General features: G+C 41.8%; 1 protein-coding gene across 3 annotated transcripts in view; it reads left to right on the forward strand.

The window, feature by feature from the left end:
• Nucleotides 1-5,626: 5,626 nt before the first annotated feature.
• The window catches only part of LOC124605344 (coiled-coil domain-containing protein 22 homolog), a 231,796-nt gene continuing 219,205 nt past the window's right edge, over nt 5,627-18,217 (forward strand). For all 3 annotated transcript variants that reach the window (XM_047136955.1, XM_047136957.1, XM_047136956.1), the window contains exon 1: nt 5,627-5,767. In XM_047136955.1, the coding sequence (XP_046992911.1) occupies nt 5,718-5,767 (50 nt within the window). In that variant the 5' untranslated portion in view covers nt 5,627-5,717. The remainder of the gene's footprint in view (nt 5,768-18,217) is intronic.

The raw sequence follows: 18,217 nt of genomic DNA on the forward strand, positions 1-18,217 counted from the left end.
CCCATTTACTATTGGTTTTGTGATATGACTCTTTTTCCTAGATTTGTCTACAAGGATGTTATCAGTAACAGTTGTGACGAAGCAAGCTTGGATATTTTTACTTCACCTCTTGTTTTGCCATCTGCCTCCCTAAATTCAGTTTTTTATTTTGACTAATTACCATTAACATACATGAGTATAACTTGCATCTTCATAAAAGAGAAAGGTTGGCCCAGTTTTAAAGAATATGACATCAATCTAATTTTGTGCTTAGTTTTATGTATGTAATAGATTTTATGATTTATTTCGACTATTCCTAGTTAATACTTTCATTATAGGGCGGAATCAGTAATTGTTTCATAACTCTGTTGTTGATATATAAACAAATATAAAGTCTTTACTAATTATAAACGTTTTGAGGAACAACTAATAGTATTCTTAAGGGATCTATTTTTCTCTATTCGAAAACATGTTAGAAAAACCAGCACCTAATTAATTCCAAAATAATTTCTAGTTTCATCAGAAGTATTGTTTGGGTAACTATGTGCGTTAATTTCATAATTTAAACAAATAATTCGGCCTAAACCTTGTTGTAGGAAAAACTGTAAAAAAGATAGAAGTTTTCGAAGTATTCTGTTAATTTAATGCGTTAAGTTTTAATTGTAAGTTTTGTAAATTAAACTTCGAACGATGTGTAGTTTCAGCACCAATTATTGTGAGGATATATAAGGGCCTGAGATAGTCAGTCCACGGTTGAGTTTGAGATGACAAACCTGTGTTGATTAGAACAACAACAATGCTTCAGCTTAACTATGAAATAAATGTTACACAATTAGGCTGTGTTTTGAAAGCAATGACAGTGACTGTTCGATACGTACCTTGATATTCTTTAAGAACTGTTTGGTTGGGTTTTTACTGCTCGTAGATGTTCAACAGTAAACTATTGTAGCAGTATGTGGACGTTCGCCTGCAACCTATTAACGAAGCTTATCGGAAGTTAAACAATAGTGCACTGGCTATATAACTGTGTATTATTGGGGGTTTGTGGACAGTGAAAGTAAAGTACTATGAAACGCAAATGTACACCTGTCGGCTACATCATTTAAAGTAGTCAGTGTTGCACTTCTACAACCCATTTTTCAGCCAATGTAGCAGCACAGCTCGTCGACACCAAGGACAACAAACGAGGAAACAAAGCTGGCAAACCGTCACACAGTCTCAGAGCATTTACCAACCCTACTTGCAAAGTTCATAGTAAGAATCTAATTGAATGACAGTTTTGCTTATTGCAATAATTGTTCACAGCCAGAGGTTTTCAATAAATCCAGATTAAAATCACCAGCAACCACTATATCCATGTTTTTTTTTTTTTTTTTTTTTTTACTTTGGAGTGGGACAATAGAGCTTCCAGATTTCTTATGAAATGGTTGGAGTTTCCTGAAGGTGCTATGTATATACATACTATTATAAAAGACATATTATGAAATACTACTTCTGTTGCACAAGCTTCAGCGTGCTGCTCTGAGCAAAATTTATTAATGTCAATATTTCTGATATCAAAACAGTTTCTGACAAATGTGGCAACTCCTCCTTTTTCCATATTTCCTCTACAGAAGTAATAAGCTATCTTGAATCCTGTAACATTTAACATATCTATGAGCGGTCACATGATGTTTAGAGAGGCAGATTGTACCAACTGGTTTGCTCAAATCTAATTCCTACAGCACATATAAACAACTCATTAAGCTTTCCCCTCGGATATTCTGTTGTAATAAGGATATCTGTTTTTGTGCACTGTCTCCATGAAAGGTGGATGAACCTTATTTTTCTGTCAATTTTTCAACATATGCAGTTTCAATCAGAGGCTATCTGTATGAATTGTGTGCATTAAAATTTGGTATCTGTCTGCCTCTTTTATCAGTGTGAATGTCATTTCCAGTCTGTCTCTCAACATCTTTTGTTTCTGCCCTTCCTGCCCTAAAAACCTGCTGTTCTGTCACTTGCAACCACTTGCACTTTACTGTTTGTGATAGTACCCCCCCGCCCCCCCTCCAACTACCTTAAGTTATTTGCTACTAGCCCAGACAGTTTTCTCTTTCCTTTTCTATTGATAGAGTCGACAAGAACCACACTGTTACAAGACCCCATACTTGATCCAAGTAGCTGTTCCACCTCTAAATTAACTCTTCTAACAGAAGAGTTTAAATGAGGACAGTCATGGCGCCTCAGAACAGACACAAGCCCAACACCACTAACTCTTGCTGCTGAAGCTATCTTTACCAGGTCACCCTCAATCGAATGAATAGGGTCCCTATCTATACTATTACCCAACCCACCCACTATTACCATGGTGTCTTCTTTGTGAAGTCTTTGCAAAGTGAACCTACAGCCTCAATCAGCTGATCCAGACTTGCACTAGGTTTTAAAAAACTTGTGACCTGGTAACTTGACCCTAGTTGATCCTGCAACAGATGGCCAACCCTTCTTCAATGTGAACTACCTAATAACAAAACTTTCTTCTTCTTCACAACTTTTTCTGACTTCTTACTTCTTACTTCTCAAAATCTTTGTGAAAGTTTCTTGTGTCCTGTCTACTCCTACATCTACTTGTGGCTCATCAGTTTACACCTTTGACAATAGATCACATCAGCTTTCCACATCGACAACAACACTGTCCGAGAAAGTACTATTCTTATTTTTTCCATAACCTGTTGTCGCTTCCCACCTTCTTCCTTTTCCTCCCTTAACCTTTCCAGATCCTGTTTTGCCTTATCCAGTTACATCTGAAGGGCAGCAGTCTTCTCCTTCTGTTCCACTGCCTTCCTGTCTGCAGCAAATCCTACACAACCAATGAGCCTTGTTTATATCTCTGATTCCCAAGCCACTACAGTCACCCACATTAAAGAAACTGCAACAACCCTCACATCACAACCCATAACTAACACTCCTACAGCAAGTCATACACTTCTCACTCATAGCAAACAAATTTTAGCTTTAGTCTCAATTAAACAAGAATAATTTCACAGATTACTCAACTAATATTCAAAACTTCCGGAGAAATAGAAATGATTAATAAATGAGCTTGTTGCTCATGTGATCAGCAATGGACAGATGATGTCAGCCATCAAAACTTTCCCCCAGAGAAACCTTGACAATGCCATGACATGACATGATGTGACTGCATGGCCAGTGTAGATGCTGCCATTTGAAATGCATTGCAGAATGTTTTGATGGGATGGAACTCGACGTGACACGATGGGCAGTGTGAATTGGCTTTTATCCTCTACAGCAAATATGGTTCAAGATGCCCATAGTAGATGGGGGCACATAGAAGTTGTTTGTTGGTATAATGTGAAAAAATATTACATTGCTTAATTTACGAGAGACATTGTATATCGTCCACATTGGAGTTTACTACCAAATGTAAACACCAAAACAATTACAGAGGTTACTTCTTTCAGTTTTGTTTCATATATGTATATATCTATGTGGTCTTCATTTTCTCTGTTCATGAACATCACGAACATTGTCTTTTTAAATTTATGATCACCAAAAGCTATTCTGTTTGAGTCAATGCATTATGTTGTTTGTTGAAACATATGAGGTTCTTTTTCTATATTTACTAACCTCATGTCATCAACATACTGTAATACTCATTTTTTTTCACTGATTTCAATATTTGCGTGAAGAGACTCAACAAAAGTGAACCAAGTACTGATGCTCGAAATGCACCATGCTCTAACTTCAGATCTGCCTCTGATCTCTGTAGTCACAGATTGCTTTCTGTTCTCAATCCATTGTACTGCATGTTCACAGTTGCCATAGTTTCCAAGTTTTTCAATTAGTTTTGTGAAAATTAATACATCAAAATCTATAGAAAAAACCAAAAAACTTAGCAGATAACGAGTTTTTATAACTAATGTATTGACTACTGATTCTTTTGGTACTGTTTTCTGTACATTTCCCTTATTGGGAACCATGTTTTGCTGGAATCGGAATACTATGTTTCTCTAGAATTATAGTATGCCTCCTGTGCATAAAAATATCTGTTATTTTTGAGAAACCAAATAGTAAGGATTCTGTTCTAAATGTATTTAGGTCATCTTGTCATCTTTCTTATGTCTTTGTATCAAATGGTTCAAATGGCTCTGAGCACTATGGGACTTAACTGCTGAGGTCATCAGTCCCCTAGAACGTAGAACTACTTAAACCTAACTAACCTAAGGACATCACACACATCCATGCCCGAGGCAGGATTCGAACCTGCGACCGTAGCGATCCTGAAGTTCCAGACTGTAGCGCCTAGAAGCGCACGGCCACTGTGGCCGGCCTATGTCTTTGTAGTCTACTACTTTGTTTAATTTAAGCCTTTTTCAGAATACCCCTTGTGTGAAGCAACAGTTTACTGTATCCGAAAGTTTTTGAAATATTTCTTCACTCACATGCTTAATTCGATACTTAATAATCTTTTGCAGACACTGCTCTATGAGTGAAAGATGAAAGACTACTTGTGTGTAGCAAGAAAAGGTATGATTCCAATACTGAACCTTGTGGAACACGGCCACTCATTTGTTCTCACTCAGAGTATGATTCATCATGAGAAATGTATTATCTGATATGACCGTTTACTTGCTATCTATTATAAGTGGAGTGAATCACAAACCGATTGTACAGCGGAAGTCATAAGTTTGAAGTTTCTCATCAATAATATTGCGATTTACGCCTTTAGAGACCATCTTTTATAATATTTAGATACATATTAAGTGAAATCGTAGGGGGCGGTGGAAAAACCGTTTCGAAAATCAAATTGTTTTTGTCTAATTGAGGCTAACTAAATAAAATTTGTTGCTGTTGTCTTCTGCTTTGCTTCCTGATTGTTCACATTTACTTTAAAACCACAGTCGGCAAACTGAAAAATATATTCTTGTCTGTTCTTGTTAATTCAACCTGTGAAATCACCCATTGCACACAGGTCTTCTTCGTACGCAATAGAAATGATCTTTTAAATCCATATTTTAAATATATGCTAGACATTGTCATTACCCCAGTATTGTTACAACACCAGATTACTTTTTTATCAGTTTTTTCTACTTGGTTTTATTAAGTATTTCCAGAACTCATCAAGTAATACTGCAGCATGGTGATCAATAGATGGAATAAATGTTTGTAAATGATTAAACAAACGTTTGATATGCGACTGATGTTGAAATAAAAATTTATTTTACTGGGTGTCATAGTACTTATGGAGCGATAAATTGAGCGTGGAATGCGAACAGCGCAGTGATGTAACCAAACCTGTGACATCGGCGTGAGCCGAGGGGCGTGCGCTAAATGTATGTTGATCTTGAGTTGGCGATGTGTTAGTAATTAAGCCGGTTAAAATAAAGTCTCTGAATTAGTAGAAGTGTGTTGAAGTTTTGAATAGGAATTGCGTGGATGAAACATTAGTGAGAATATGTTTAAAGTGTCAATGGTGAACTTCCTGTGTGTCGGAAAGGATTTTAACCGGAGTGGGAAACTGGAGAGTGTACTGAATATTGTGCTAATTATTATGTTAACGTAGCATTTGAACGGCAAGTGATTTACGTAATTACAGTACATCCTATCTTGCGATTCTTTGGAGAAACGCTACACATGATGTGAAAAAAATTAGCGTTATTCCTTTCGGTACACAGATAAAGGACTGCACAGAGAGAAGTGTCCGAGTGGAAACTTACGTACGTATCATAAGATTTACGATGGAAGAAGTGGATAAAATAATTATTCACTCTCTGCGGCAGGTTGGATGGTAAGTTTGTGATAGGTTTAGTTGATAATGAGTACCCTTTAGTTACTGTGCTGTCAAACCACACATATCTGAATTTAATAATTAGAAAAATTGTTTTGTCGTTGCATGGGAGTGTCATGGAAGCTAACTAAAGTGAACGGTTTATGAATGATAGTTTGGTAATATTTCTGAACGTTCAGAGGTCTGCTACAACACTATTAGCAAATCTGATTGTATGTTCTGAAGACTGCAACGAATGTGATCAACACGACAGTAAATAAAGTAGGGCAAAACAATTTACTTTGTGTGAACGAGTTGACAAGATGATAATTTTTTGTTTATTTTACTTGTGAAAATGTATTGATAATCATTATCGGTCTGTGCTCCAGGTTTCCTTTTAGCAGAGTTCATAGTTATCACGCCCTCCGTTTTCAACAATTGTTGATTGGTAACGTTTTTTATTCGTTTACTAATGTTCAGCTGACTTATGTACATCACAGAGGCACTATCTACCAACTGGTAACACGTGAAAATATGTCTTGCAGAATTTGCGGTTTGCAGGCCTTACTGGGATAGGCCTGCATGACAACATAATTCCTTGCTCCTCCAAAAACAGTGTCAGATATTTAAAGAAATGATATCAAATTTGAAGCGAGGGAGGGATATAGGGGAACCATTAGTATACATTTCGTTTAATGCCATTAAGAGCCAGCATTTTGGTAGAAGGCAGATGGAACAGTGAATGTCCTCAGCTACTCTTAGGTTGCCACAATGTAACGAAAAATTAGAAATCAAACATATAAAAGTGTTAAGATGGTTTAACTGGTTGTTATCAGATGAGTGTGTGTGTGTGTGCATCAGATGTTATGGACATTGTTTTATATTCTGAAAAAGTTAATGTTTCATCCTTATCCGCATTGTGAGCTGAGCTCAGAAATCTCTGGCACAATGGTTTTGTGATGTTTTTGTTATCAGGAATTGTTCTCAATAAATTGTTCATTATGTCATCAAAGAACTGTGGAAATAATGTTGAAAAGTTTAATGACATGTTGTATGTTGGAGGACATGGATGGGACAGAGATCACTGCCAAAACTGAACATTTTGGATGTTGTGAGAATGATAAAAGTTTAGAGTTTTTTATGTCTTATCTGTCTACTTTGTTTTGAACAATAGTCACAGCATTATTCCAGTTTTTCTGAATTGTTTCTTCCTACAGACATTGAAAAAAGCTGTTTGGATGTGTAGATGTAGATCATGCAAAACCTGATATTGTATTATCTGACATGAGATTGACTTGTTTGGCAACTGAGAGCTGCAAAACTTTAGTATATACAAATGAGGCAGGCTATATTTTTCTAAACTGAATTCATAATTACCAAGAAAGATCTTCTACAGATAACTGTTTTGACCAAAGCCTCAACTGAACATTATTCTGTGATAGAACTCTAGCCACCGCAGCTTAAAAATATAATGTTATGCTGTATGAGTGTTTATACCTAAAAGAGTGTACACATAGGAAGCTGACATTCTGGTATCCATTTGAATGTGATCATTTCATCAGTGTGAGACCAATGGTGCCTCATGGAGAGGTTTATTGTTAAAATTTCAAAAGAGCAAGTTCTGGGAAGAGTCAGGTGACATATTACTTCCTTCCATATGTGTCATGAGATGACCACATTTAATCATTGTCAACCATTTGTCATTCACTGCAGCATAAAGGTGCCCTCGAGACTTTTCCGTGCGCCAGCCATAAGAACAAGTGCTGCTCCTGCATGTTTTCCAATGTCAGTCTATCATTGCATTGTCACTTAAGACTTTCCTTGTGTATTGGGATACATCAGTGACATTCGTTTATCCATTTACACCCGTTTGGGGACTAGTGTAGCAGGGGATACAACCCGTCAGCTTTGGACAATGACGTCACAAGTCGCCAAGCGAGAAGCGATTCTTCTTAGTGTTGTAGCTCCCTTCAGTAGCTGATAAGTGTTTTTTGGCTTTTTTAAAAAAAATCTCACGAGATAGAATAAACAGATCCACTTTATTAAGCAATCAGTAAAAAAACGAAACTGAAACATAACAGCAAAAGCGAAAATGGTAAACTGCTCTCTGGCGACTTGTGACGTCATTGTCCAAAGCCGACGGGTTGTATCCCCTGTTACACTAGACCCCCCATTTGCCTTGTTTCATTACAGTAATAAATAAGATTTCTACTCCAGTATGTTCTGTGATAGGCTTGTTTATTTTTCTGCCTCTCCGAGTAGTTGCTATTATGCATCTCTGCATTGCTTGCAAAGCAACTCTATCTTTGGGTAATTTTAGGATTAAAACTACTGTCTCACTGCTGCAACTGTACACATACAGTTGAATACAGACTGCTAGTAAGCAGTCTCTCTTAGACACATCGAGACTAAAGTAAAGTGTTGACACCTGTTAAATTTAGCCAAATTATGCTAGGGCATTTTTCTTTCTTGAGCTGTCCACCTAGTCATTTTCAGTTGTTCTGGTTCTGTGACTTCATTGATAATGTATACTATTTTCCATTAATTGTATTCATTATTTATTTCTATTGTAATTGATTGGTTTATCTACTTTCTAGATAATAGTATTAAGATCTGCAATTTGTTGTTGATGTTTATCCTTACCAGAGCCAAAGAGTAGTGTCTCCTCAGATAATTAAACATTGTCCAGATATGTTTCACCAGCAAGTATTCCTTCATTATTTTGACATTTTAAGAAAACAAAAACTTCCTTTAGGCCTCTTTGAGAGGAGTTTTGTTGAGATGGAATCCCTTAAGATGCTAAATTTCTTGCTAAACTGATGAAGCCTAATTTGAAACTGTAGCACGTTGTATATGTTCTCGAGTATACTAACATAGGTTGAATTAATACCTTGTTTCTCAAGGGCTATTGATATAGATTTTGCTGAAACTGAATCAAAACCTGTGGCAAAGAGGTTTCTCTGCAATATCCTTTTGTCCCAGAGGACGGTCCAGCAAGATAAGCAGGCAAACTTTTGGGAAGTAGGGGGAAGGTACTGGTGGAAATAAAGCTGTAACAGCAGCTTGGAAGTTTTGCCTGGATAGCTTAAGCCAGTAATATCACTGTCAACGAAGGGTAAGGTTTGAGTTTTGAGTCCCAGTCCAGCACACAAATTTTAAAATACTAGGAAGTGTCAGAACAGCCTGCCACTGTGCTGAAAATTAAAAATGTAATGCTGGAAGGTAATCTGATGTCTGTTAATCCCAAGCAAATTGGAAATTTCTACTTGTTCCATTCTGTAATTTCATTCACAACAAAAAAATACTTTGAGTGGTTGTACACTGGTTCAAATAGATATGGGTTGCAGTCACTTGACCCCTCACATTACTTCCTATCTTTCTTTACTTATTCTGGTCCCAATCCAGTTTCAACCAATGTACTTTTCAGAATTTAGAGTGTGAATTGTGCAAGGAGGAGCACCCAGTGTGGCCATCCTGTCACCCAGTTCTGCACAAATGTCCTTCCATATCCAAAACTTAACACAACAGCTAGTTTGTTTAAGGGTGGATTGCGATGTACCTGCAAGGCTGTAGCCCACTGACAATGCAGGGATCCGATGCATTTACAGGGGACTCAGGGACAACAGGGTTGCTACCGGTGCCTTCATCTTGGCCTTTGAAGGTGATACATTGCCTGAAGAGGTCAAGGTGATGGTTCACCCCTGTAACGTTAAACCTTACGTCCCTCACTCTATGCGGTGTTTTAAGTGCTGGAAATTTGGGCACATTTGCTGCAGCTATATTACCACCGCCATCACAAGTACCAGTCGTGCCACACTCTGTGCAACGAACAGTGGGTCCTCTGGGCCTTCCGAATACATCTGCCCCCTTGGTGGAAGGGGAAAATCTCCTTCCGTTGCTCCCAAAGTACCTACTTCAGGAGCAAGGACCCCCCCCCCCCCCCCAAATGCAGAATATCTCGGTCCCCCCTCCCCCCCCCCCCCCTTCAGCCAGAGAGGCAACAGCCTCCTGCGGTCCTCTTGTGTGGAAGGGGTCCCAAGGGACCCTCTCTCCAAAGGTCTCCACTAATGCCACAGCGGACACTCGCCAGTGGCTAAAGGAGCCAAAAGCTGCTGGACAGAGAGCTTCACAGTCCTCCTCCATGCCTGAAGCTACTTCTGAGAAGTCCTCCCAGCAAGCCCCTAAAGAGAAGCGAGAGGTCAAGCAAATAAAGAAGTCTACTGAGAAAAAGGACCCTCCGGTGGCCACAACACCACCACTCCCTACCAGTTCTGCACCTGCGGATGAGGTGGAGATCTCAGTGGTCCCTGAGGACCTGGATCTCACTGATGCCCCATTCACAATAGGAATGGATACAAATACTCAATCGGTGGCAGCAGGTGATCCTGAGGCGTAATCTGCCTCCTTGCATGCTTCATACCTACCCAGCCTCACGATAATGTCATCCACCAGTGGAATTGCTGTGGTTTTTCCCACCACCTGGTTGAGCTACAGCAACTCTTAAGCTTTACACCTGCTTTCTGCATTGCCCTCCAGGAAACCTGGTTCCCGGCAGTGTGGACCCCTGCCCTTCGCGGCTATAGGGGATGTTACAAGAACCGTAGCGACTATATTAGTGTCAGGTGGAGTTTGTGTGTATGTCCTGAACTCCATATGCAGTGAATCTGTGCCCCTTCAAACTCCTCTTGAAGCTGTTGCTGTCAGGATAAGGACGATGCAGGAAATAACTGTCTGCGTCGTCCATATGGTGCAGTACCCTTGAACGCAATGGCTGCACTGGTTCATCAACTCCCTAAGCCTTTCCTACTTTTGGGAGATTTTAATGCCCATAACCCTTTATGGGATGTCACTGCGCTTACTGGCCGAGATAGAGATGTTGAAACTTTCCTGTTTCAACTCAACCTCGAAACTTTCCTGTCTCAACTCGACCTCTGCCTCTTAAATAATGGGGCGCCCACAAATTTCAGTGTGGCTCATGGCACTTACTGGGCCATTGATTTATCCCTCTGCAGCCCAGGACTTTCCCATCTATCCACTGGAGAGCCCACGATGACTTGGGTCCCATCTCCCTGACACTCCCCCAGCACCATTCCCCTGTACATCTACCAAAACGGCTTTGAATAAGGCAGACTGGGAAACTTTCACCTCTGCTGTCACTGTTGAATCTCCCGCCCATGGTACCATCGATGTGGTAGTTGAGCAGATCACTAGAACGATTGTTTCTGCGGCGGAAAACACAATTCCTTGTTCTTTAGGGTGCCCCCACCGAAAGTCAGTACCTTGGTAGTTGCTGGAAATTGCTGTGGCCATTAAAGAGCATTGGTGAGCTCTAGAGAGACATAACCTACAGCCTTACCTAGAGCACCTAATAGCTTTTAAACAGCTCCGTGCCCATGTTTGCCAGCTTATGGAAAGACTAAAACAGGTGTGTTGGGAGAGGTACATCTCGACCGTTGAGTGCCGTACATCACCTTCCCAAGTCTGGACGAAGATCACACGTGTTTGTGGGTACCAGACCCTGACAGGTGTTACTGGCATTAACATCAATGGTGTGTTATCTACTGCCACAAATGCAACTGCCGATCACTTTGCTGAGCACTATGCTTGAAACTCGGTGTCGGAGAATTATCCCCCAGCATTTTACACCCTCAAATGGCGGGTGGAAAGGAAAGCCATCTCGTTCACTGAACGCCACAGTGAACCTTATAATGCTCCATTTACAGAGTGGGAGCTCCTCAGCATCCTTGCACATTACCCCGACACAGCTCCTGGGCCAGATCGGATCCACATTCAGATGATCAAACATCTCTCGTCTGACTACAAGCGACATCTCCTAGTCATCTTCAACTGTATCTGGTGTGACGGCGTCTTTCCATTGCAGTGGTGGGAGAGCACATCATTCCAGTGCTCAAACCCAGTAAAAACCCACTTGATGTAGACATCTATCGGCCCATCAGCCTCACCAACGTTCTTTGCAAGCTGTTAGAATGTATGATAAGTTGGCGGTTGTGTTGGGTCCTGGAGTCACGTGGCCTACTGGCTCCATGCCAGGGTGGTTTCCACCAGGGCTACTCTACCATTGATAATCTAGTTTTCCTCGAGTCTGCCATACAAACTGCCTTTCCCAGAAACCAACATGTGGTTGCCCTTTTTTACGAAAAGCATATGACATGGCCTGGCGACATACCCTTGCCACATTATATGATTGGGGCCTTTGGGCCCGCCCCTGAGTTTTATCCAACACTTCCTATCGCTCTGTACTTTCCGTGTCCAAGTTGTTGGTTCCCATCTTTATTTTTTGTGGCCATTAATGGTCTAGCAGCAACTGTAGGGCCGTCCGTCTTACCCTCTCTGTATGTGGATGACGTACTGCTCCACTAGTACTGGTGTTGCCAAGCGGTGCCTACAGGAAGCCAACTACAAGGCGCAGTCATGGGCTCTAGCCCACGGCTTCCAGATTTCGGCCGCAAAGTCGTATGTTATGCACTTCCGTTGGTGTCATACTGTTCATCCAGAACCAGAGCTTTACCTTACTGATGATCCCCTCACTGTAGTGGAGACATATCGATTCTTAGGACTGATTTTTGACACCTTCCTCATCTTCATCAGCTCAAGTGGAAGTGCTGGCAGCACCTCAATGTCCTCTGCTGCCTGAGCAATACCAACTGGGGTGCAGATTGCTCTACGCTGCTGCAGCTGTACAGAGCCCTTGTACAATCCTGCCCTGACTATGAGAGTCTGGTTTATGGTTCAATGGCACCCTCAGCATTGCATTTACTCGACCCAGTGCACCACTATGGCTTTCGACTAGCGACAAGAGCTTTTAGGAAGAGTCCGGCGACCAGCGTCCATTGCAGGTCAGGCGTGCGCAACTGCTTGCCAGTTACGTTGCACACGTTCATAATGCTCCTGCGCATCGGAATTACCATCTCCTTTTCCCACCCACCGCGGTTCATCTCCTGCATCAGCAGCCCAGGTCGGGGCTTATAATGGCAGCTTGCATCCGATCCCTTCTATCTGAACTGGAGTCCTTGCCTTTACCACCTATACTCGAGGTCCATTCATGTACACATCCATGGTGTTCACCTAGGCCGCTGCTTTGCCTGGATCTTTCACATGGCCCTATGGCTCTCCACTGTCACGTCCTCTCAATTTTTGACATGTACCGATGCCATGAAGTGGTTTACACCTACAGCTTGATGGCTGATGGTCACATTGGCTTCGCGTTTGTCCATGGTGGACATATTGAACAGCAGTCCTTGCCTAATGGCTGCAGAGTTTTCACTGCAAAGCTGGTGGCAATATCTCGTGCTCTTGAGCACATCCATTCATGCCTTGGGGAGTCATTTCTTCTGTGTACTGACTCCTTGAGTAGCCTACAAGCTATCAACCAGTGCTACCCTTGTCGTCCTTTGGTAGAGACCATCCAGGAGCCCATCTATGCCCGGGAACGGTCCGGTTGCTCAGTGGTGTTTGTGTGGACCGCAGGACATGTCAGAATCCCAGGCAAGACCTCCATGCGGGCTTCTCGCATGGACTCTGTGGTTCTCTGCTGGCTCCGTATTGGCCATACATGGCTAACACATGGCTAACTCCTCCGTTGCGAGGACGCACCTCAGTGTCACTGTGGCTCACGTATGACTGTATTCCACATCTTGCTGGAATGCCCACATTTAGCTGCTCTGCGGCTGACTTTTAGCCTTGCCAGCACCCTACCTTCAGTGTTGGGCGACAATGCATCTACAGCAGATTTAGTTTTTCATTTCATTTGTGAGGGGGGGTGGTTATCGTACCATGTAAGGGTGGGCATTTAGCCTTCTCTCTGAGGTCACCACCCTCCCTCCATTTTAACTCTGTCACACTTTCTTTGCATTTGTTTGTCTTGGTGGTTGTCTTTTTCCCTACATGTGTTCATCTCGCCTTGTCTTTTTAGGGTGGACATTTTAATGTGTTTCAGAGTGGGTGGGTCATCCTCTTTTATTATTATAATCAGCCAGCCCAGGCCATATGCTCTATGATTTTAATACATTCTTCTACTTTTCCTTGTGGTGTCTGTTTTCCCCATTTTTTGTTCGTTTCATTTCTTTCCTTTTTAGGTGTGGTGTTGGGTGTTTTTGTGCCTTGAGCCTTGCTTGTGTCAGGAAAAAGGACTGATGACCCTGTAGTTTGGTCCCTTTATACCCCAAACCAACCAACCAACCAACAATGCACTGCTGGTGTGTGCACTACAAACTTTCCACATAAGCCAAGAATTTGCCATGTCATGGTGGCACCTGGGGACAGACCACCTTTGGAATGGGTAACACTGGATCAAACAGTGGTACACGAAGCAACTCAGTCTTTCTTAAGCCAGCGAATGTGAGACCCTAGCAGACTCTTCAGATCAGAACTTCCTCTATAATGCTTTTAAGTACAACCCCAAAGTCTTCCCACCATTGGCTACATCATGGTAGGTTATACAACAGTGTTGGCATGGAGAACTATACTCATCACAGCACTTACTCAGTACCGGAAATGATGGCAAGACCTTCTTAATGACAAAACCTCAATTCTAAGCTGAACAAATTGGAAATAAGTTTTGAGAGTTGGCAGCATTGCAAAACATGGAGGAGGTCCACACTGATCAAGACAGTGGAAGGACAACATTTAGTCTTGAGCCTTGCTTCCATGTACTTCTTTGGCCGATATCCATTTCTTGTACTGTATAGAAGCTAAAAAACACTACTAGGAATTATTAGTTCAATTTGATAAAGAACTACATGCTAACATGGAATGATGAGGGATGCAATTTGTGTGCTTATCAAGAGAGGGCTTAAGGATAATAGTTGACAGGGAAGCATTTATTCTAGTCTTCGAAAGAACGCTCCCAGAAAAGGTGAAGATAATGTTGTACTGCTGTGATGCCAAGCGCTGCATACCACCACCTTTGTGGTGCTTTTAGTGCCTCCATTTAAGACATAAGTCATCTAAATGTTCCAATAGATCACCTGTCATAATTGTGGCTGTGCTTCACATTACAGAATACCTTGTGTCCATCCTACATTGTATGTCAGTTGTCAGGACTGGTGCAACTCCCACTCGCTGATGTGTCCCATTCATAGGAAGGAACGGATAGTCCAAGAATTCAAGACATTATACTCAGGTCAAAATTACTTTGCCATTGACAGTGCCATGGGGGAGAGGATCAGTGTTGGTGGTGTGCAGCCAGCCACACTTCACAAGATGCTGCATGCAACCTACAAAATAGGCAGCACTGTAAGCACATGGCCCTTTAGAAAAAGTATGATTGGATGATGGCTGGACCCTACCTCTAGACTTGTGGAAACATCAATTGCAGAGTAATTTTATATCAACAAAACAATCAATTTTTCAAAATATAAGTAACTGAATATATTAAAAAAATCTACTCACCAAACGGTGGGAGGAGACCACAAGTATAACATTTATTACAGATTGCAAGCTTTCGGAACCAGTGGCTCCATCTCCTGGCAGAAGGGCTGAAAGAAAAGGGGTAGAGTCAGAAAAGTTGCCCAGAACCCTGGTCAGGAGAGACTTACCGGACAGGATGAGAAGAAAAGACTGATTGCTGGGGATTGCACCAGATGAGATTTGAAAACCTGTGAGCTTGAAGGTGGAAGATAGGGTAATATGCAAGAGAGAGATTAATGCCAAAACATTGTGCACGAGTTAATAAAAGCAAAAAGCTAAGTGCATTGTAAGTGGTAGAGGTGGGAGAGGGGTAGTGAAAAATAGGCAGGTCAGGAAAGGAAAGATGTAGAAAACTAAAAGGGAGTGAAAAATGGAATAGTTACTGTGAAGAAATGGCGAGACTGAAGAAATTAACATAATTAAAGGTCATGTGGGTGGCGAGAACAAAGGACATGTTGTAGTGCCCATTCCTACCTGCGGAGCTCTGAGAGACTGGTGTCTGGGGGAAGAAACTAGATGGCATGTGTGGCAAAACAAGTACCAAGGTCTTGACTGTGGTGCTGTAGAACATGCTTTGCAACAGGATATTCTGTGTTGCCAGTATGCACACTCTACCTATGCCCATTCATCCTGATAAATAACTTGGGTGGTAGTCATGCCAATGTAAAAGGCTGAACAGTGTTTACATAACAGCTGGTTTATTACATGTCATTTCACAGGTGGCTCGCCCTTGGATAGGATGTTTTGCCAGTTAGAGGTGGTAGGAGGTTGTATAGGGCAAGCCTTGCAGCGGGGATGGTCACTGGGGTGGGAGCCATAGGATGCCCGCCATCCTCCAAAAATCATGTTGCAGTTTACTTTGATATTTGTAAGGTCTATGAAACAGCTTTTAGCTTTGTGCCATAACATCCCCCATAAGCTCCATGATTGGGGTTTTTGGGGCCCCCTCCCAATTTCTGTTCACCAGTTCCACAAGGATCTGTATTAAGTTTCCTTCTTTTTCTCATAGCTATTAATCGACTTGTGGCCTCTGCCGGACTGTTGGTCACCCCTTCTTTGTATCTGGGTGATTTCTGTTTTTGGGCTAGCACCCACTTGGTGGCCTCTGTGGAGTGGCAGCTTCAGGTACTATCCAGTGTGGTCACTCTGGCACAGTTTTCATTTCTTTCCCCTTGAGTTGAGTGTGGTGCATTTCTGTTGCTGTACTACGGTCCATGTGATCCAGAGCTCTGCCTCGATGCCCAACACTTGACTGTGCTCCTCCAGTTTCATTTCTTGGGTCTTCATTTTGCAACAAGCTTACTTGATTGCCCCATTTCCGTCATTGAAGGTTAACTGTTTTCGTAAACTCAATGTCTTTTACTTTTTTGCCCACACCTCTTGGGGCATGGATTGTTTAACCCTTTTTTGCCTTTAATTCTGTCTCGTCTGGACTGTGGTTGTAAAGTTTATGGATCAGCTGCCCCTTCCACGCTGCTCCTCTTGGACCCATTTCACCATTGTGATATCCATTTAGCCACTGCTGCCTTTTGCACTAGCCCTATTGTTAGTCTTCTGGTTGCCACTGGGATCTCTCCCCTCAGCTCCTGGTTTCCTGTGCCATCATTATCCACTCTTCTACTGCTCACAGATCCAATTCTATTCTATTCTTTTCAGGGCCTCAGACCATTACCCACCCATTGCCCATTCTTGGGTGGATTTACTGGTTGGGCTCCGCCTCACTTCCCTCTGCCGTAATTTCCATCTCCCCACCTTGTCCTCTTCCCAACGTTTTCTCCCAACCACCCTGAACGCTCTCTCTCTCCAGTGGTGTATCGTTGATGGTTCCGAATGCTCTTATGGGAGTTGCAGGATGCCCTTGTTTTTTATATTGGTGGCTCTAAATGTGCTAATCACTTGGAATAGTGGAATATGCTTTCATGTCTTCTGTTGGCATATAACATCATCTCATGCCTGTCACATGTGGGATGTTTACTGTGGAATAGATGGCCATCTATCGGGCTCTGTGCCTTATTAAATGGTTCTCCCTCAACTGAGATTTGTTATTTACTTCCTCAATGAGTGGCTTTCAGGCAATCGCTCGGCGTTTTTCCCTTCACCGCTTGATCTATGCCACCCACGAACTTCTAGCCAATCTCGGTGATGCTGCTTGTTCAGTTGATTTTCTTTGGGTTCCCGGCCACGTAGGTATCCTGGGTAATCAATTTGCTGATCGTTTGGCGGGGCGTGGGGGGGATTGGACACCTTCATCGAGTTGTCAAACAAAATGGCAATTGTTGAGTCATTTACTCTCTTGAGAGCTTCATGCTTTCCGAGGAACATTTCTCCATCCCCGTAAACTTTTTAGAGCACAAACAGCAACATTTGCAACATAACGCCCACCCACATCGGTAGTGTCATCTATAGACACCCAGACCTTTTGGACAGCAACACTACTTCATATGTTGTTGAGCACCTCCTTGTAGTACACAGATAAATAGTTCTTTCTCATTGTAGATTCATCTGGAACTGGATGTGTTGTGTTCTTCTCCAATAACTGTCTGAAGTGTGGATTCGTCAGCATCTACAGTGGGATGTTGCAAGATACCATCATCTCACACAGGTCCTTGAAGAATGATTGCAAAGTTGAAGATGGACCTGTCTGCTCATATAACAGTATTTGTGTGCTGTAATTTTCAGCACATCTGTTCATACAGCTGCTGTGTTCAGCAGTATTACAGTTTTGATGCACATTAAAATGCTTTTCTGCACTAACTTTAAAGTCACATAGTTTACAAAATAATATTTCTCCATCTGTGCAGAAGAACTTCTCTCCAAAATGATGAACAATACCTTGAAACCTCATGGCAGTGTAGCATGTTACTTTTGGCATGTTGAATCACAAGTTTGTATTCAGACTGAATAGTGTGAACACGAGTGCAATGTTTAATATGTTGGAAGCAGCCTTTGTTTTCTTACAGAGTGTTTTGTGGATGTCACAGAACAATGTGTTAAGTCAGCTAACTGACTAGTGTTACGCTGTGTGTCTACTGTAGTCCCGAT

The sequence above is a fragment of the Schistocerca americana genome, chromosome 3 (assembly GCF_021461395.2).
Source record: "Schistocerca americana isolate TAMUIC-IGC-003095 chromosome 3, iqSchAmer2.1, whole genome shotgun sequence".
NCBI lineage: Eukaryota > Metazoa > Arthropoda > Insecta > Orthoptera > Acrididae > Schistocerca > Schistocerca americana.